The following is a 22,752-nucleotide window of genomic DNA, read 5'->3' as shown; positions in this document are numbered from 1 at the left end:
ACAGTACAAAGTCCATAATCCGGACTTGTCGGGACTTTGGCGACTCCGGATTAGGATTTTTTCCGGATTATAGATCATTCATTTAAATCTGGTAAGATGAAAAGAAATTATACAATTAAAAATGAGAAACTGTAATTTATGAAATAAAAAGCAATTATGATCTAAAGGGTATCAAATTTTACACACACAAAAAAAAGCTTAATATTTATTTGTTTACTTTATTAAACATTTCTTTTAACGTGCGCATGCGTAATGTATGCGCATATAAAAAAAAAAAAATTGTGGCTTTGAGGTTCGGATTATAGATCATTGCGGATAATGGACGTCCGGATTATGAACTTTATACTGTACTGAATAAAATTTTAATACTTCAGTAAACTGTTAAGACTTTTAAATAATTTCAAAAATACACTGACTACCAATAAGTATTTGGACAGCTATGCAAATGACGATATCTGCAGTCCTAAGGTACATCACGGACTCCGCCTGTATATATCGCGTAGGAAACAGCATCAGCTTTAGTCACATGCAAGATGCCTCGCAGTTCGGAGCTCTCTGATTTCGAGAAAGGTGTAATTATCGGGTATCACAAATGTGGCCGATCCTCAAGGGACATATCTAGTGATCTGAAGTACCCAAAATCGACAGTGGCCTATGGGATTAAGAAGTGGAAGGTGAGCGGTGAATGTCGGAAAGTGCCCAGAGTCGGCAGACCAACGAAACTGGGAGATAAAGACCGACAAGTGCTGTCCAGAGAAATTCGGAAGAACCGCATCCCAACCGATGGCCCTCATCCGCGAGGAGTTTCAACAGACATCCGGGATTATTGTTTCAATGAATACCATTTGTAAGGAAGCACATCTGCTTGGTTTTCATGGTCGTGCTGATGCCCATAAGCCTTTGATCACAAAGTCCAACCGCGCTGCTCGGTTAATGTGGTGCAAAACACATCGAAATTGGACCGTAGATTAGTGGAAACGGGTTCTTTGGAGTGATAAATCAAGGTTCACCCTTTACCGTTTGGATGGCAGGGTCTGGGTCTGGCATCTACCTGGAGAACGTCTCCTGCCAGAATGCATTGTGCCAACAGTCAAGTTCAGCGGAGGTGGAATTACGGTCTGGGGGTGTTTACCCTGGTATGGGCTGGGACCCTTGGTACCCATTCATGATAAGCTCAACTCCGATGCCTACTGCACTATTTTGGATGACAATATGCTTCCTACATTGTGGCAGTTTTACAGACAGGTGAAACCGTAACTAACTAAATATCAACTGAGAAACCAAACTTTTCAGAGTTTGCTAATTACCAAACTTTTAGTGATCGTATAAGTGAATTTTTAATGCATCGCGTTGTGAAAATGCATCCGGGTTTCCAGATTAAATATCAGTTTATTCAAATTCCTCACAATAAAAATTAAACCTTATCCTCATCAGAGAGTCAAATTTCTTATTTGTGTTACATTTTTAATTTACTTATTTTAGACACAGGGTAATTCTTCAATTTGTCATTTACTTTTTGTTACATTTAAATTCATGATTTGCAAATCTATTACATGACTCTTTTAATTTAACGGGTATCCGTTCTATAATTTCTAAGAGGTTAAAGAAAACATATTATTTGCAATTCACATCTGTTCTAAGGAAGATTACACAAACAACTTAAATTATTACATCCTAATTCATATAAAAACCTTAAGGTTTGTTTCGGTAGTTTAGAAGGGGAAAGGGAAACAATTGAAAGCCTGAGAATTCATTTAAGATTCGTTGTTATTTTACAATCCAAGGAAGTCGTTGAAACCTTACTTAAAGTTCAAACATAAAAAAATATAACCTTATCTTGTGGTGTACATCTTGAAGTGGAGGACTCGTATCCTAATAAGAGTTGACGTCGGCGGAGCTTATCCATGGTTGCAAATGGAAGTTTCAGAGGACGTCCTGTCCTGGCACTATTGGCGAAATACACACGGCAGGTAACTGGTTTTCATAACAACAAAGCAATTTTCACTCTGGAAATCAGAAACAGGAGCACTTCTGCCGGAAACGTCTCTCTAGGCAATTACTTCTCTCACTCATCCCAAGAGCAAGCTCGAAGTTACAATCTTAGCCCCAAAGTAAGTAAGTCCACCCAGTGATTCCAAGAGTAAGCGAGTAAAGTCTCTCGCCTCTTAGTCAAAACGCGGCCGGGGAGCATCTCTCTTCGTAAATTACATCGTTTCTAACGCTCAACCCCAGAGCAAGTTTCAAGAGTAACATCCAAAAGTAAGTTCCGCACAAAATTCATTCCAAGAGTAAGTGAGTAAAGTCTTTTAAATCTTTCAGCAAATACTCATACCTCTTCAATCTCGCCTCTTAGTCAAAACGCGGCCGGGGAGCATCTCTCTTCGTAAATTACATCGTTTCTAACGCTCAACCCCAGAGCAAGTTTCAAGAGTAACATCCATACAGTAAGTCTCGCACGAAAAAAGTGATTCAAACTTGAATTTTCTTCCTCTCCTTCACAAACGCGGGCTCCCACTATGGCTTCAATTACTGCCCCCTTAATTTTGGCAAAATTTGCGTTTTCAACCCCTGAATGCGGAAATAAGGGTGATCGCGCATGCACGCCCTTCTTCATTTAGCCAACAACCGGACCCTCAATCGCCAAAACCTGAATGACTTACATCGAAGGTTAAGTGGCAACCTCTGACCCTTCTGTCATGTACTTCCTGTCCTAAGGTCAACTGCACAATGAAATTTCTTCTAGAACATTCTAAAGGACAAAGCGCGCGAAATCATGACTTGGCAAAATTGCCTCCCTTTCCCTGCTTCTTTTCACAATGAATCAACGCTTGTACAAAAATTGCAAATAAAAGAAAAATAATTAATATTCTTTTAAACTAAATAATATTCCCAGAAGCATCTGTTTTTCCCCAAAATTAAAGCATTAAAATAAATAATTCAGAATCAAATAAAAATAAGATTTCCTTAAATCAGAAAATCATTCATTTAGTGTTTATAACGCGATCAGACAATTTCTCTACACAACAGTTCTACCAACTATTGATTTTGAATAAAGTTAGTTTTTCTTTTCTATCACAGGTGTCCAAATACTTATTGGTAGTCAGTGTATATTCTGGGTTAAATGTCTGGGTTGAATCCTAAAAAATATGGTAAGCATAGTTAGAGCAGGTTGAAAAATTGCTTTTGATCTGGCAGAAAAAAATTTCAATTCAGTATCCTGCTTCATTTACGTACAGCAAGGATGTTAAACTCGCGGCCCACAACAAATATTTTTGCGGCCCGGGCAATATATCGGCAAATAATAATATATAATAATAAAATAACATATCAACGAAGAAAAAAATGAAATGTTTACTGCTAAGTAATTAACGATAATTTATTCAGTGTTGTTAGATTACTCACAGCAAGCTGACACACACACTACTTAAATTACAAATGCGTGTGACTAGCTTGCGTTCAGCTACCTTCGGCTTTTGGGGGACACGTGCACTCAGAACTTGTACGCATCCTCCGATAGCCGAATGTGGCCGAACTCATGGTCTCAGTATTCCAATCATAGTTTTGTACGATATATCGGTGCATGCATGTGCATTCACTTTGCTTTATTATTAATTATTACTTAATTCATATTGTTACGGATTTCATAGTTATTTATTTATTTAGTTTTTTTTTATTTAGAATTGTAATTAGATTTGCTTCATGTTGCCTTAGCAACGCAGACGATTTTTGAAAAGACAGCTGCGTTGGAAGGTTAAAAATAGAACAGCGCGTGCATTTAATACCTAATAAATAAATATCTCGTAATTGCTGTTGCCATCCACAAAAATCCAGATATTTATAGATGTCTCCAGTATATTCGAGAAATTAATTATAAAGCTTATAAAAGTCGAGAACAAACAACTCATCTCAGTAGTAGCTGTAGTTCTAGCGAACTGTTTGTTTACTTAATGCTGTGATTGATTTGTAGCGATTTCGCTGTGAGATAGAATTAGTTTCTCTGTTTTGAATTGATTTTGCTAAACGTTTTGACATTTTGTGATATTGTTAGAATATTTTTGAAGAAATATTTCAGCATTTTGATTTATCTCTTGTGGAAAGAATAAATTTTTGTTAACTTTTTAACGTTAACCGTGTTTATTCCAGCCCTTTGTATTCAGTATGTCTATATCAAAACTAAGTGGTAGTAAAATTAAACGAAAAATTGCTGATGAACATAGAATATTCCAAGTGAAATGGGAATTAGAATATTTTTTCTGTGAAATAAAATATAAAATAATCTGCTTGATATGTAATAATGCTATTAATGTACCAAAGTTATATAATATTAAACGTCATTACGAACAACACAAATCGAATTATAACAATTACGAAAGATTAATGAGAGAAGAAAAGTTGAAAGAGCTCAAGTTAGGAGTGAAAAAGCAACAGTCCATGTTTAGTAAAGTATTGCAAGAAAGTGAAGCGGCGGTACTTGCAAGTTACGTCTTGTCCGAGTTGATAGCTAAACATTCGAATCCTTTTACTGACGGTGATTTCATCAAGGAATGCCTAATGAAAGCTGGAGAAATTGTTTGTCCTGGAAATGTGAAGGCTTTTCAATAAATTTCATTGTCTCGAAATACAGTTGCGGAAAGAGTTACTGATTTAGCCGCGAATTTAAGTGATCAGATCAAAGCAAAATCATCTAGTTTCGAAAGTTTCTCCATTGCCTGTGACGAGAGCACTGACATTAGTGGCAAAGCTCAATTAGCAGTGTTTCTTCGTTCTTGTGACAAGAATTTTAACATTTTTGAGGAATTACTGGAACTAATACCGATGCCTGGTACTACCACAGGAGAAGATATATTTACTTGTGTTTTTGGACTTCTGCAGAAATACAATCTACCTTTGGCAAAATTAAATTCTGTAGCTACAGATGGCGCTCCATCAATGAACGGGAAAAACAAGGGCTTCGTAGCATTACTAAGAAAAAAACTTAGTGAAATTCACGGTTCAAACATTCATCATATGCATTGTATTATACATCAAGAAGTTCTATGCACGAAAGTAATAAATATGGAGAATGTTTTGTCATATATAAAAAAAGTCATAAATTTTATAAGATCTCGAGGTTTAAATCAGTGTCAATTCACTGCTTTCTTAAGTGAGTTAGATAGTGAATATTCGAGTTTGTCCTACTATACCGAGGTACGTTTGTTATCTTGCTCCAAGATTCTCAAACAATTCTGGGATTTGAAAGAAGAAATATGTCAGTTTTTAAAAACGAAAAATCAAGACGTAAGTTTGTTTTACGATCCAATATGGATACAAGATTTATCTTTCTTGGTTGATATAACCAAACACTTAACCGATTTAAATTTATCGTTACAAGGAAAAGATCATATCATTACGAACATGTTTGACATAATTAAAGCATTCAAATGTCAACTAGTTCTTTGGGAAAAACAACTTAAAAATAAAGACTTGACGCACTTCCCGACGTGCAGCATGAACAAATCAAGTTTAAATGATACTTGTTCGTATCAAAAATACGCAGAAAAAATTGCAAATTTAACAACTGAATTTGAAACGAGGTTTAATGATTTTAGTTCCCTCGAAGATAATTTTTTTTTTTTTTTTTCTTCGATTTTCTCTATAAGTATTGACTCAGTACCCAGCCATATGCAAATGGAGGTGATCGAGATTCAATACAACTCAGATTTGAAAGCAAAATGTGGAAAGCAAAATTGAAGTGGGCGTGCCTGAATTTTACAAATATTTACCAGCCAGGTTTGAAAATACTCGAAAATTCGCATATGAAATTATTTCCATGTTTGGTAGCACTTATCGGTGCTAGCAGTTATTTTCAGTCATGAAAGGTAATAAGTCTCCTGTTAGAAACCGTATTAATGATGCTCACCTTGGGTCAGCGTTTAAAGTTATCATTGCAAACAAAATTTCTCCCGAAATAGGAAAGATTATAGCAGAATATCCCGAAATAGCGATGTCAAGTATCAGGACGTAAACATTAAATTTTTCTTGTTCTTTTCTATATAAATATATATATATGTTTATTATTGTATTATTCGAAATAAATCTATGTTTCTATGAATATTGATTTTTTTTTTTTTGGCAGCCCGCCTAAAGTTAAACCTTGTTTGTTTGCCCCAAGTCTACCTATGAGTTTGACATCCCTGATGTACAGCATAAATTTCACCCATCAATCTGCATTTTAGTATTAAATAGTGTTATAACAACAAAAATGGGATCTGTTTTAATAAGAAGATATTCATTTTCTATTTATTTCTTATTGAAAAAGGAAATTTAGTATACATTCAAAGATCTGGAATGGATTAATGATGTCCTTATCTTACCTTAAACTTAAATTTCAACATATCATATTTCAAATATCAGCAAGTGGCAGTGTTTTGATTGTAATCACAAGTGGTGCCTTCCGTTCAATTTTAACAGTTAAATAAAAGTTGTAACATTTCTGAGGAGTGAAAACTCGCTTATCAGTCTAACAGGGCTGAAGGACTTAATTTCCATACAATTAAGATCCTATAGTATCCTAGAACAAAACATTCATCTAAATCAACCCTGTCAAACTCAGAGAAGAGATGTTTTGGCATGTAGATGCCAAGTTATCTAAAATTCCTAGAAACTGGTCGGTCTTTGCAAAACAATCAAAATCAAGATGTTTGCTGACCCCTTACTTAGTTATTTTATTCAGTTCATATACAAAGTATTTAGCTCGTAAAAGCAATGTTTAAGCAATGCGATAGCAATATTTAAACCAAAGCAGTAAGCACGATTTGATAAGCGGTGCATAAATTTGTAGTTAAGCATAAAATGATGAGAAAAATATAGAAATATGATACTTACTGGCCACTAAAGAAGGCTGTGACATTGAAACATCTACAGTATTTGATTGTTTCTCTAGTGATGGAGAAATTCCTTCTTCCTTATTGACTATTAGTTCTTCAGATGCATTCTGCTTAACACTTTCAGAATACACAGGACAAGATGCTGAATCAGTATTTAAAATTCTGTCTTCCACATTATAAGAATTTTCCTGAATGCCCTCGAATGGAGTACAGTCTTTTCCTTCTTCTAATGGAGAAAAGCTTTCTTCTTCTGATAACGAAGAATCTGCTTCTTTAATAGTGCTCAGTGAAGTTACTTTACTTCTGTTTTTAATATAATCAGTTCTAAAATGTTAAAAGTGGAAAGACAATCAGCTGCAATTACAATATAAAGCATTGAGATAACTTTGCAAAATCAGGTACATCTTAAATTTATGAACTTTGTTAAACAATTAATATTAATAGTTAAAATAGAATACATTACGGATGGCAATAACATGAAACAATCTAATCATTTTTAAAATAGCATATTTAAAATGATTAAAAAAAACAGCAATGATAGTCCTTTCAAATGAATTATAAAAAATTTAGTTAAAACCTATTGCTAGACAAAATGCGGCTTTGAACCTGTGTATACCAAGCATTTTTCTGTTTTTTTAATTGAAATCAACATATTAATAATTAATTACCCATAAAAATTATGAAAATGCATGTTAAATTTATATTTTACAATTTAACCTATTTGTAAATAAATAAAAAACAGCTCAATAAGGTAACAAGCAAAGTGCAGTACACATAGTTGTCAAATTTGAAAAAAATGGAGTTTATGGGAGGTTTACCAGCTGTGCAACAAGGCCCTTTCAAAAGAACTGCATACTGACTAAATTAATTTGATGCATGATTTTCAACACATGATTCAGATTATTGAACTATTTATAATGTAATTCTCATATGAAATATATTAATATTTAATTAGATATTCTAAGTTTTATGTTCCTTGGCTAATTTCATTTAGTATATTTTTTCTACATTTTAATACAGTGGAACCTCAAGATACGAGTTTAATTCGTTCCAACATTGAGCTCGTATAGTGAATTTCTTGTATCTAGAAACAACTTCCCCATTGAAAATAATGTAAATCCAGTTAATCCGTTGTGCATCCCCAAAAACATCAATTTTCAAATGAATAACACTGGTAAATAATATAACAGTAGTTTACTTTTATGATAGCTTCCAACACCGACCTTTTAACTGCTTCTTATTAGCCCATACCAACAGCTACTCAACATCTAGGAATTTTGGACGGTGCTTGGAAGTAACGGTAACTTCTTTGGCTACATCAAGTTTCCTAATTTCTTCTTCAAAATAGTGCAAATCGTCGATGTCGAAAGGCCATAAGTCTTCGCCAATTCCATCACTCATACACTATGATTGTTTATGAATTATTTCATTCTTAATTTCAATGGCCATGGCTTTCTTATTTTCTCTTGCAGCACTATCTGAGGCAATAATATTCTTGTGAGGCATCATGAAATAATTATTTTCATATTAAATATAATAAACAATTGACTCATAAGTGCACAAACACATAGATCAAAGAACACTGGGTGATCTGATGAGGGGATTTCCCGAGTTGAGCTGTATCGGAAAATGGCACTACGCATACCAACAGCCTGGCTCATTGCTCGAGTTAATGCTTGTATTTAGAGACAAATGTTTCGCTCATACTTTCCTCGTATCTTGTATATAGAGGTGCTCGTATCTCGAGGTTCCACTGTACAGAGAAAATCCTCAGCATGGAAGAATTTTATACATCAAATTACTTTTAAGAACAATAAAAATAAAATTTGTAATTAATATGTATATTGTTACGTGGATAAACTTAGAACAATTTATTGATGTGAAACAAAATTAAATACAAATATTAATTAGCTGCATATCAGTTGTACTTTCATTAACAGTCTTCTATAGTACATCAATTAAAATAAAATTTAATAAGAAAAATTATGCTGAAAATCAGCAGTGTTGAAAGAGTGGAATTTGCACAATTTAAGAGCCTTTAATTTAAAGAATTTTATTTATTGTTAGGAAACATTTGCCTTAGGAAAGGTTAAAAATGAAAAACTGGGAGATTTAGCAATCTATTGGAAGACCAGGAGATATGATGCAAAACTAGAAGAACTGGCAGCTATAAGCAGGGCTGTGGAGTCGGAATCAAGCAGATTTTGGGGTAAAAGGAGTCGGAGATGGAGTCGCTAAAAACAGGCCAATTCCGACTCCAGTTTGAATTTGAAATGAAATTAAAATTAATTGAAAAAAATTAATGACAAGCTGAATTATTATTTTTATTTATGGACTATATACATTAATAAATAGTTATTTTCTATTTTATTGACATATTAATAAATAATTATAAGGGAGGAGGATGGATGTGATATTTGCCATTAGTGATTAAACTGATTCATTTAGTTACAAATTTCACTGGTAAATTTAGGTAAGCAGTAAGAACTCCCAAAATTGATGGCTTTCTTAGGAAGCGAGCAGGAAAAGGTGCAATTATTGATCAAGCAACGAGATAAGGAAGTACATATTTGATGATAAAGAGGTTGTTAGAATTAAGAACTTTTTAGAAGATGTAGATAACCCTAATGTTTCACTAACAGAAAGACTGTGGAATGATCTTGCAGAATCAGAAACTCTTCTTTCTACACCCTATATAGCCACAAAAAAGCTGCAATCTGAAGAATTGACAGGAGGCAAGAATGGAAGAATGGGATGTTTGTTCTTTCTGAAATGGAGGGTTTATTGCAGAAGAAATCATTTCTTCAATGAAGAAAACAGAAACTAGTTTGCTAGAAAATGAGATTTTGCTGGGTTCAATATACATATACGTAGATGCGAAACACTGAATTTTGTTGGATGGTGAACAAATTATAAAGGTAAAGAAAGCCATTTATGAACTTATAAAGCTAGACATTAAGAATGAAATTATTCTCAGAACAATTGGAGAATTTGAATCGGGACAGTCAAACTCAAGACATTTTAATTGAGTCTCTATCATCCTCTTCCAGTGACATACTTGCCAACCTATGACACTCAAAAATCAGGAGATTTTTTAAGAAATCAGGAGATTTTTCACAATGTTAAAAAGACTTTTTAAATGATAAAAGTATAGTTTTTAATAATGAATTAACTTTAAATAGTTACTAAGTCTTAAATGCAAGCAAAACAAAAATACCTTAGACATAAAAAACATTTTTATTACTTTCATCGTTTAATAATAATAATAATTAAAAAAAAAAAAAAAAAAAAAAAAGGCACTTTAATCAGTTTTCATACAAATGTTATGGACAGTGGCAGATTTTGCTTTCGTTAAGAAAGAAACTTCATAATTTTGTTCATAGCAATTGCCACATAGGCCTGCTTTCGCTAATAAAAGTTTTTCTAATGTGTCATCACTAATATTAGATCTAAATTTAGTCCTCGTTTTCGCAACAACACTAAAAATCCTCTCACACGCCGCATTACTATGGGGAACTGTCAAGATGGCCAACATAATTCTAGAGAGTTCACTATATTTTAAAATTCCATCAGCACCTTTCAATATTCCAATTAACCTCCACTGGGTGTCAATCCTAGCTGATTTTATAACTTCATCCAAGTTTTCTAATTGTAAACTGCAAAATTGCGACTGCAGTATATCAGTAGCAACATCAATATCATCATCTTTCATGACTAAACGAAGTAACACAGGAAATCTGTTCAAAAAGTACCTTATATCAAAAAAAGATGCATTTGCTAGAGCAGAAACATCAGCAACTTTAGCATGCAAAATCACTTCATCGTTGACTCGAAATTTATGTAGTGTGTAATCACATACTCGACAGAAGTAACTTCTAACATGAAGATAAAACTTATTTTTGTCTGAAAGTTCTTCCACTACTTTTGTAGTTGCAGCTCCTATTACCAAATCTTCATCTTCCTTCTGATTTTCTGTTTCACCATAAATCACATCATATATACGAGGGCTACGAGGGGCTATGTGTATATGTTTACATATATATATATATGAGGGAGTCGGAGTCAGAGTCTTTAAAATTTCAGGAGTCATAGTAGGTCATTTTCCCCATCGACTCCACAGCCCTGGCTATAAATATATACTTGTTGCCTTAGGAAACAGACTAGCTCTTTGAGACAATACTGAATGAACAAAACTCTTTTCGGATTTAAAAAAAATTACATAAAATAACAATGGAAGATAGAAATGTGAGATTTTTATCATTATGCAATTATATTATTTTTTCACTTTGTTGATAGTATCAAGGAATACCTGGTAACAAAATAGTGTTAATGAAAGAAAAATGTGAACTGTATTTTGTAGCATCATCAAACTATAAGTTTTAAAGAAACTGGTATCATTGGAGCCATATCAAGAAGTAACAGGCTTACTGGCAGTGGCGAGATTGCTGTCTTTGCCCTCAATTCCAATAGTAGACATCAAAGACTGAGTCTATGTCACACCAGTTTATAATACTGCTACTTTGAAAGCTAGAATATATTCTGTATCCAGTGTTGAACATGCAGCAAGAACTGGAATGCTGACTTGACATTCTTCAAGCTACCTGGGATGTACCCATTGAAATTTAATAACATACTACTGTTCCAAATAATAATAGTAATAATAATAAACCAGTATTACTTCAGCTACCATTTAAAGTACATATATACATGTATGGAAATCAAACTGTAACCCTCCACCAGAGGACACAACTAACACCTGCGGTAGAAAGGCTCCAGGTAAACAGAGTCAGTTGCTTTTAGGAGAGTGAGAAAAGCAGTCTAACTGAATGCTTGCAAAGAGCAAATTACTTACAGATTATATGCAGGCAAACAGACCTGCTGCACACAGCTGGCCAGCTGTTATCATTTACCAATACATGAGAAAGTGGCTACATCGAAACTAATATTCTGATCACTCTTCTAAAACATACTCTTTCCATCTGTACAAACTCAACCAATTTACTTTTTCCTTTATGCTAATCCTGAAAAACCTAATACATGGAACCAATGACTGTAATGTCCGTATATGCTGTTACATCACCCCCACAAATCTAAAGACTCGGAGCCAGTGAACTTAAAAACTATTATTTTATGAACACTTTTTTTCAAGAACACTTTTAGTGCTACTTCCATTTTGTTTTCAAAATGAGTTTCTTAATTAATTCAAAGAAAAGTCATTTTATATATATTGCTGAAAAAAACTGGAGAGAATGCACCAAAAAATGCTAAGAAAGATGATATTAGAAAAACTACTGAAAATTTGGATGTTTTCAAAATAAATGCTGAATTGTTTGTGGCATTGTAAAATCGATCACAGAGGATTGAACAACTAAAACAAGTACTGAACAAAATCTGTTAGATATAGAATTTCGGTACTTACGTATTAACGCAACCAGGCCAAAATTCGCATAAATTGCCAAATTTGGCGACCCTACTTACGACAACCCTACGTGTTATACGTAGTTTTGTAAAAAGAGCATGTGGAGATTCACAAAATTTTCCTACATTTTCGTGCAAATTTTTGTAATTTATGAGAAAATAGCAGTGTACATGGATAAAGTCAAGAGTGTGCGCAATGCCATTTTTGTGCAATTCTGGGATGTTTTTTTAAGTAATAATAAGTCGACGTGTACATGGTTATGGCGAAAACGGTTTTCAATCAGTGCTAAAAGCAATAGCCAAAAGATTTCTGCCGAAAAAATAATTCTGCAACTTATTCAAATTCGAAACCGGAAGGGTTTAACTGCTATTTTAGATTTTAAAACAAAATAATATAAAAAACTGTATTAAAAATTATCTGTAATTAATAAATGTACATTTTCTTTCTATTCATACTTTTTTACTCAAACTTACAAATGGCGCCAACCTGGTTGCGATAATACGTAAGTACCAGAATTTCTTAAGTCAGCTTAGAAGCAGCAGATTGAATTAGAAAATTTAAAAACACAATAATTGAAGAAACATACAGATTAGTGTTGAAAATATAATAAAAAAAAGTATTAAAGTGCTTACATTAAAGTATTAAAACATGGTTTAATCCAACTTGACTAAAGAGAGAATGCAATTATATTTCTCATCGCACGGAAACTCATTGTCTTAAATAAATAATCTTGGGTATCATTCTAATGAAGTGAAAGTACCAAGTATTAAAAAACAAACTATGAATTATAAATCAATCCATCGAAATAAAAATGGCGGCGAATCAGATGTGATTCTGCCTTTGGCTGAGAGATGATGCTATGTTTGTGGGGAAAATTTTCATTTCACTAGGGACTGCATAAAAAGGTTCAAGATACAATTTGCATTAAATAAGGAAATGGAAAGAACAAACAAAACCGGCATTAATAATGTCAGTTTTAAATTCATGAGTTACAATATGCTTATATTTAATAGAAAACAAAAAAATAAAAGCACTTAGCGATTCATATGCTCAAGTTATAGTTTTAAATTCATTGTTAACTGAAATCAAAACATGGTGCTATTCTCCATTTTGTGGACCGTAAAAAAATTGCAGCAAAAATGTATGCGCAAAAGCCCCCATTTAACAGTGTACCGAATCTAGCGTACGCACTTTCAAATTAGCTTCTTGGTAAAAAAAGTTTAAATAGTTCTATATTTCTTAAGACACCTTTGAAATACTAATTTAATTCTTTTTTAAATCCTTTTTTGATATTCTATCGATTTAACAATTTGGGAATTGCCCATGACGAAAAGTCTCCAATAGAATTTTTTCAAAGAAAAGGTATCATTCATCATAGAAAAACATGTTAGAACAACCAACAAGATGAAATTATGCTTTTAGCGATAACTCGGTAGCGAAATAGCGTTTGCAAGAATCCATTCAGTTATGTTTAGCCTATTTTATATAAATTATAATAATAAAAAAGTATTATATGAAATTAACCTTTCATCTAAATTAAAACAATAATCTTAGATAGTTATTTACTATTATACTTCCTTTCTTGCGTTAAGGTTGTCGTAATTATTTTTGGCAGCACTGACATCAACAATAGTTTGGCGATTTTTTTACGGTCCTCAGAATGGAATAGTATCCAAAACACCTTTCAAGGGTAGAATCATATTTGATGAAAACTCATTACTCAGCTCATATTTTTATGAAAAAAAGGGGACAAATAATGCTGCAGTAGAATTACATCTGAACCAAAATTCATCCACGCTAGAAATAATTATTGCAACAGTAAACAAAATATCTACTCGTTTCCTTTCAGTACTCAATATTTATTCTCAGCTTCTAAAAGGAAGTCAGGAAGAAAAAAAGTAATACACCGTTTCCTAGAACCGGAAATAATTTTCAAAGTGACCTTTAGAACAGTCAAAAGTCATTTTTAAAATGACCTTTATAAGACTTTTTTTTTATTAGATGCTGCATATGAAATTAATTAATGTGATCTAGATTTATTGCTTGTTAGTGATGTGAATATTCAAAAGGTTTTATCGTTATTGATTAACAATTTTTAAATAAGATAAAAACCAAAGAATAAATTAAAAAAATTAATAATGTGTTATAAAGACATTCCGATATTGCAAGATTCAGACACTGCCTTTCGTGAAACAAAAAATTGTTGAAAAACAGATAGATCAGAGGCTAGTGATCGGAATAATTACATCTTCTTGTTCTGAATAAACATCCTCAATTCTGTTATGCAAAAATGCAATGGTACACATAGGCTATGTGTCAATTTTAGACAATTAAATAAAAAAGTGGAGAAAGATTCTTTTCCTATTGCTCAGGTAAAGGAACTATTCGATCATTTAGGGAAATGAAAATTGTTTCAACTTGAATTGAAAAGTGAATTTTTCCATGTTCCAATTGAGAAAAAATATATTCATTGTCATTCATAGCATTCACGTGTCATGCAGGTTTATTTGAATTTTTATGGGCTCCATTTGGTTTGACCACAAATCCTAGCGTATTTTTTTAAAGATGTATTTATAATATATTCAGGGTATTAATAAAGGATAATACAGTTGTAATTTACATGGATGATTTTATTATAGTTTCCCGTGATGAAACAGTTAGAAAACAAGTTTTAAAAGTAGCTTCAGAATATAGATTAGAAATTAGTTTTAAAATATCTCAATTCCTAAAAAGAAAAATTGAATTTCTTCGTTTTTTATTTGAAAGGGTACAATTTATCAGTCTTCAAATAAGATGCCTGCAGTTAAAAATTTTTCTCAACCTAAGTATGTCAAACAAATGCAAAGCTTATTTTATTTCACAGGGTATTTCAGAAAATTACCTGGTTTTTCAAAATAAGGTACAAAAACTGTGCCTGTGGATTCAAAAACGGCAAAATTATTGAGCGCTATGCTTCATAGAATGTGAATTTGGGCCAATGCAGAAACAAGCATTAAGCCATCTTAAAGAACTTTTGAGCCAAAGACCTGTACTCCATAGCTTTGGAATTACATAAAGACGCTAGTAGTTATGGTTTCAATGCGTAGATGCTGGACAGCTGCATATGATCTATTATATGAGTAAAACAAATACATCACTACTACAAGAAAGACTGTCAAGTTATGAACTCAAAGTACTTGTGATCATTGAAGCTCTAAAGAAATTTTGAAGTTACCTCTTATGGATAAAAGTGAAATTAGTCACTGATTGTGATCAGAAAGCAATGCAGAAGAAAGACATCCATCTCTGGAGAAAATATTTAATAAAATGTAATAATGCAGATTCCTCAATAAAATCTTTGTGTTTACAAAAAAAGGAAGGTTTAATGAAGTTGAGCAGCGAGTGTTAAAATTTGTAACAGAAAAACGAAATTAAGAGTAAAAAATTAATTTTGTTAGAAAATTTGGGAAAAAGTTTTCATTTTAGTTTAATTTAAATTTAAAGTTATTCTGATTTATAATTTATATTAAACATGAATTATTAGTCTCAAACAGATTATTAAATATTTCAACTTATAATTCAGCTAAATTAGTTAAAAAGGAGGCCTTTTTTTCTTAAATTGTCCCACGCATGTTTATTAGGATCAAGAGGACCAAGCCATTTGCTTAATACTGTGCTCAAGAAATTGGGCAGCTAAAGTTGTTTGACAAAACTGGAGATTATTTAATCAAAGAAAAAGCTTGCCATTTATAATGGCATGCAATCTGAAAGTTATGAGCAAAAATTTCATTCTGATAGTTCTGAAAATTTATGAATCACATAAATAACCAAGCCTGCGAAGGTTAGTATTTCAAAGAAATCTCTGAAAACCCAGCCTAACCATATCTGAAAAATACTGGACCTACATTCTGTTGCAAAAATCTTTCTGCATTATATTAATCAGATTGCAAAATGAATTTAACTTCACTGCTAGATGATTGCAACTGCTATACTGTTTACTTCAGGAAATGTACAGCACAAAATCAGCATCTACTGTACGTGATTGGCACACACATCAGACCTTTTTGCATCAAGGCTTACCATATGAAATTGCCTTCTTATGCCAGAAGCAAATATCTTGCAGTTGTTAGAGAAGAGGAAAAGTGTTCCTTCTTTAGCCAAAGGAATCAAAAAGCAGATATTAAAAACGTTAACTACAGACAATATAGTATTTATCTCATTGATCCTGAATATTCACTTTGAAACTGACTTTGGATAGAAGTTAGCTACTTTATCTCAACCAACAATAAAGCCATTTCTTACTACCTAAGTGATTGATGAAGTTGTTTCTAACTTTCCAATAGTTTTCCAATAAAACTATCTTTTTATTATTTTTTAAAATTATCATCATGATGAATCAAATTTGAAAAAGTCTGTTAATGCTTCTACAGAAAATAAAGCATTCATAAAGATGGAACATTTTAAATAACATTAAAAAACTAATAATAAAGAAAAAAAGAGACTGATAGTAGTAGCTTTTATTTAAACACTACCTTACTCTTTCGCTAAACTTTATTTAACATCTCTGCATTTCCTTTTGAAAATTTAAAGAAAAATAGCTCAGTAATTTCTGATTATCAGCACCCCCACGAGACGTCGACAACTTATTGGTAATATTGTGAATTGTGAAGAACATTTAATTGGCTATGTTTACAACCTATAAATATTCAGTTCATAAATAATAGTAAAAGCATTTTAAGTGTAGCCAGAAATTTTTCCTCTTAAAAAAAAAAAAAAAAAAAAAAAAAAAAAAAAAAAAAAATCTGTATGGCATATCTACATTTTTACAGCCAGTAAACAAGGAAATTGATTTTAAAATATAAAGCGTGTAAATTCGCATATACTCAAACATATGTATGGTACGCACACATATATATGGATTATATTGTCCCATTGTATTCTCAATAATACACTAAAATATTAATATTCTACTGTATGTTGAAACTGAGGATGCTGATAATCAGAAAATGCTAAAATTCTTTCTCAGCTTTTGAAGATAACGCATAAAGAATACTTAAGCTTACTGTGTAGGTAAAATGTCCTTGCTTGATAAGTTCAAACAAGCAGAGACGTCTTCTAAATCTGAAACCAGCTTTTTAATTGTTTCAGCCATATCCTTAATCTTCAGTTGAGCAAACTGCAATATGCAAAAAATAAAATTATATAAAATATTATAGTTTCTAAATACAAATTAATATCTTTTCATAAGAAATTTAATATAAATTAAAAAACATAAGATACTATTTTGAAATGTAACATATTAATCTAAAATATACCTATAAAAATAGTAGACTCTAAATAATGCAAAATATTCCATAAATCTTAAATTCAAGAATGAAAATTGTAGTGATAGTATTACACATAAATTTCATTTCTCCATATCCTGGTTATAAACTCAGCCACTTAATACACTAAGATTTTCAAAAACCTCCCCACCATCACACACACACACAAAGAAAAAACCCTAATTAACTGAGAAATCACCATTTATTAATTCAGACTGGCAAGTAGCTGTGAAAGTTTTTTGTAGTTTAAGTGATTAACATATTGTTGCATGCATACGGGTGCATAATAGATTGAATGCACACAAGTCTGATAGGTTAATAAAATGTCTTTTTAACAAATGAAACACTTCAAAGCTCTGAAAATTTTCACAGAAATACTCATACAGGAATTCACAGTATTATACAGTACAATCAGTATTTATGCTTCAAACTATTAAGAACATTAGACACAACACAATGCAAAGAGCATCTAAACAGAAAGCTAATCTGCAGAGATCTCAGTTCATGCTGAACTAACAACTCGCAAAATATAGTTTTCAATCGGTCACTGAGATTTTTCCAGTACTTTCTGCTTCTCAAAATTATTGGAAAGAAATATGATAGTTGAATTACTGCTGCAGCTAATACAGTGATCAATTACACTTATTCAATTACAATACCTATTACTGTGATACAGGGAACGGACCAAAATGTTGGCAAATTCCGCGACTTCTGACATTTTTCGCCAAAAACATTGTCAACTTGGAGATATCTCACCAAATTACCAAGATAGCCATTTAATCAATGATAAATGGACTTATTCCTTTATTCTTACTTTTCTGGCATAGCTTCTCTTTAGATTTTTCGCATTACATTATACAGAAAAATACAATTTCACATATAATTGTTCTAAAATCATCTATCTATGTACACTGCAAAAAAAAGAGGGCGCAGTTCTATATCTCCCGTTCTACTCGGCCGATTTACGAAAGTCAACTTGTGTTTTTCATGTCTTGATAGCGCGACTTAGGATATGTACAAGGTTGTTCAATAAGTTCGCGGAGCGCCATCTATTCGTCAATATTAGACCTAAAACTTCGACGCCATTTTCATATTTGTTCTTTCTTAGGAACATGTCAAAAGTTTCATTTCGATCTGTTAATTTATTCATTGTTTAACCGCCCTTTATATCTAACGTGTTGTGCCTTTTTTCAGGTATGGATAAAATTGAGCAATGTGCAGTTATCAAATTCTTTGTAAAGAAAGGTTTAAAGGCAATGGAAATTCATACCGAAATGGTGAATGTGTTGAGTGAATCTGCTCCTTCAAAAACAATGGTTTCAAACACAAAATTTCAAAAACAATGGTTACTTCAAAAACAAGTGGGCTAGTTTTTCACCCAGTATAAAAATCAGGCCACTCCGTGGTACAGGATAAGTGCTGCTGGAGTGGTTTACTTCTTTCTCAATTTAACAAAAATCTTTTGATTCAAATAATTATCCTTTGGACTTTGCTTTAAACTTGCTTTTGATGCAACTGATATTTTAAAAAAATTGATAGGAATACAAAATTTATGGAAGTGTAACAATCAAAAAATCTTAATTTTCTTGTGTCAGCACTGAAAACAAATGTAGAAGTAATGAAGGAAATTGGAAGAAAGCAAAAAATTTAAAAGGGAAGTTGGTGTTCAAAGAGAAAAGAGAAGTTGGTCTTCAAGCAAGTTGGGTGTTCAAAGAGAAAACACTTGGACATGCATACCAGCAAATAGTAGCAACTGAGTTAGTACTAACAGAAAAGACAAAAGCCATATTATTGCAGATTAAACTGAAGAGCGACTGGTTTGTGACTATATGGTTGTATAAATTTAAATTACATCATAGAACAGCATATCGTATCATAAACGAAACATCCCATGATTTCTCAGTCAAATTATTTGAAGATTCAGGAATTTATCCAGTGATGTTATAAAGTATTATGACTCCTGCCCTCGCCTTCTTAACTTGCATTTGTGGTGTGCTGGTCTGCACGCTCAGTGCGTATTCAAGAGGTCTGTCGTCCCATTTTTTACGATATATTTTTAAAATTTGTATTTTTAAATAATTTTTATAAATTTTTCAAAAACAAATTTGAATTATAATCTATAAAATTTTTACCATCATCTTAAAGTAATGTTTCTAAGCATACCTGAAAAAAAAAAAAAAATACACTTTATTATTCAAAATTTCCGAAGATATACGTGAATTTATATATTGGCGAGTTTTGAAATTTAGCATATTTGTTGAAAGCAATAAGACATCAAATGCGGTTTAGACACATTGCTAAAATTATTTGAAAGTAAAAACGATGCGACTTTTTCCCCCACTCATGCACAATGTAAAATGATAGGAAAGAGGTGCTTTTTTTTTTTTTTTTCCCAACTACGGCATAATGGAAGGAAAAGGAAAATTGGTTGCCAAATATTAAGAAGTGTGCAAAGTGAACTATTCTTGGTGCAAATTGAAAACATTGCGCCAAGATAAATTTTTGAATTTCTCCATAAATTTCGCACCAAATTTTACAAAATTTAATATTTTGGCATAATTTGAGTCGTACTGTCGAAATATGGGGAAAAAATTGGTGTGTTATTTCAGAACAAGTCTGATTTTGTGTCGAAATACCTATGTTAGAACAATGCTATATATAAATCTAATATATATCCTAAATCACGTTTTCGAGACACGAAAAACATAACTTGAATTTTGTAAATTGGCCCAGTAGAATGAGAGATATAGAAATGTCTCCCTTTTTTTCCTGCAGTGTACAATATTTGTAACAATTTTGTGGCCAGTGACTTTATCGTTCAGGTATGTAACACTTCCATAAAATGGGTTTGACTGAAACTTTCCTATTGTTTTCAGCTTTTTATCAAGGAGCAGCATAATGAATTTTCACTAAAGCCATGTTTCTGAATTATATCTGCATGAGAAACAAAACTAATTCAAGAAAATTTAATTTAAGAGAATGAATTTAAAATCAATAAAATAAAACTATTAAAATTAATTAATTAAATGAATCCAATAGTAATAATATTTATTATAAATCAGTTCTCCCCCCCCCAAAAAAAATGATCTGTAATTAGGTTGCAAATTTAATACAACCAAAGAATTGCCAAAGGGAAACTAATAGTAGGTGACAGTGTCAACACCTACATGGCTAAACTTTTTGTCCATGATGTAACTGATCATTATCACATAGTTCCGCATGTTGTGCACACACATTAATATTTAGTGTGGGGTAGAAAGACAACAGGAAAACATAATTTATGGCAAAATAATATTAATCAATCAGCAATTCCAATAGAATGAAGGATATCAACATTTTCACTAAACAATAACAAAACTATTGTTGCTAATCAATATCTTCTGCTTATCCTGTGCCACAATAGTTCATAATGGAAGAATGTTCAATAAAGTTATTTACAAATATCATCCCTTAAGGGAGGTGTAAACCCTAGAAGGCGCATCTCCAAATGGCGGGTCAAAGAATGCCTCTAATAAATGGGGCAGGGGGAAGGACCTTTCCCTCATGAGCCTGTTCCCTCCCTGCCTCTCTCGCTCACACACTGGATTGTTTAGGCGTCTCCCTGAGACAGCTGTTGGCTGAGCAGGATGCTGTCTGTGATTCACTTGTGCAGTAAGGTCTTCTGGACGTGGTGTAGGCTTTCATGCCCCAAGAGGATTAGTAACCAAGGGAATAAATATCATAAGAATCATTCACAGTAACTATTATACATTATTCTATCAGGAGTAACTACCATTGAAGGTCTTTATATCCTGACTGCTAATAATGACCCAAAGATTTTACCTCTGTTGAACACTAACTATGTGAATGTCTGTAACTTTCACTTTTTGCCTGCAACAAAGAGATTTAATCATCTCAAAACAAGAGACCTACAACTCGTTGATTCTATTACTAAGTAGAAAGGATTATCAATGACATTTTTGAACTGCCAATGTTTAAGAGTGCATGCTAGAGATCTCATAGATTCTGTTCTTCAAAAATTTAGCATTTTATTCCTTTGTGAAACTTGATTTAGTAATGAAAACAGCCTAAAGGTTCCAAATTTTAATTTATCATTCAATTTTAAGAGACATGGTAAATTATGCTGTTGAAATGTAAATCATGAATAATATAGATATAATTTACATGTCTCCTAATATCACTTACAGCAGGACCATGTGTTTTCTCCGCATAATAATGCTAGCATACACAGTTGATGGTGCTATAAAGGATTAATTTTTATGATTCTCAGTCGAGACTTCAATATTAATTTGCTATATAAAAAGACCAACCATCATTCGATTTATTTAAAAATGAACTAAAAGCAAAAATTAATAGCAATCCTAATGATGTAACAAGAATATCAAGAACTACAACTAATACAGTATTTTTAAGATGCTTTGAACAACTTCAGTCTAAAGTGTTTACACATTTTACATATCACAAACCTAGCGTACCATTTCCCCCCCCCAAGATATAGAGAAACAAGTTATTCTTTGTCATTATATAAGGTGATATTTAATTAACTTTTTTAATAATAGCTATTATAAACTGTTTTATCTTGTTTTCATTTCACAGCAATTTCACTTTATGACATTTTATTTCCACTTAAAAAAAAAAAAAAAAAAAAAAAAAAAAAAAAAAAAAAAAAAAACACCAGTTGCCTTTAATAAGACACAAGCATGCATTTATATGAAGTTGAACTTAAACATCAGTTAAACAAGTTGTGCCATTGTGGCTTTCACATCAAAAGAAAATATACAGAGGCTGTTTGCACATTTTTTATATGATTTTCATTGTATTTACATAGATATTTCACCTACATTTTTTGTGTTTTAAATGTACTACTTGATAACCCTTATTTTTCATTATGTTTCTCCATCATAATTTCAAATGCCTTTTGTAGTATAGGAAGAGGTATTTTCCTTAAACAGCCTCTTAAATTACATTCCTCTTAAACAGCTCTCCAAAGTCCAATGGGGGTTGTAGGTTGATGTTTGGACAATCTGCATTTTAAAAGTCTAAAAATCCATTAGGAGATTTAGTAGAGATATGAATGAAAGGTATGGACTTGATAGCCATTTTTAATTCCACAAAATTAATGATGGATTTTGATGTGTGGCTGCTTGCTTTGTTTTGATGCAGT

General features: G+C 32.2%; 1 protein-coding gene across 5 annotated transcripts in view; it reads right to left on the bottom strand.

Annotated features, from left to right (window-relative positions):
- The window catches only part of LOC118197266 (uncharacterized), an 86,367-nt gene that overhangs the window by 49,819 nt on the left and 13,796 nt on the right, over positions 1 to 22,752 (bottom strand). For all 5 annotated transcript variants that reach the window (XM_085823209.1, XM_085823212.1, XM_085823213.1 and 2 more), the window contains exons 4-5: positions 17,328 to 17,440; positions 6,865 to 7,190 (exon numbers count right to left, since the gene is read on the bottom strand). In XM_085823209.1, the coding sequence (XP_085679335.1) occupies positions 6,865 to 7,190; positions 17,328 to 17,440 (439 nt within the window). The remainder of the gene's footprint in view (positions 1 to 6,864; positions 7,191 to 17,327; positions 17,441 to 22,752) is intronic.

Source organism: Stegodyphus dumicola, chromosome 9, assembly GCF_044657685.1.
Source record: "Stegodyphus dumicola isolate Sdum_Otavi_A_Nest chromosome 9, ASM4465768v1".
NCBI lineage: Eukaryota > Metazoa > Arthropoda > Arachnida > Araneae > Eresidae > Stegodyphus > Stegodyphus dumicola.
This window is presented reverse-complemented; position numbering and strand designations above follow the sequence as displayed.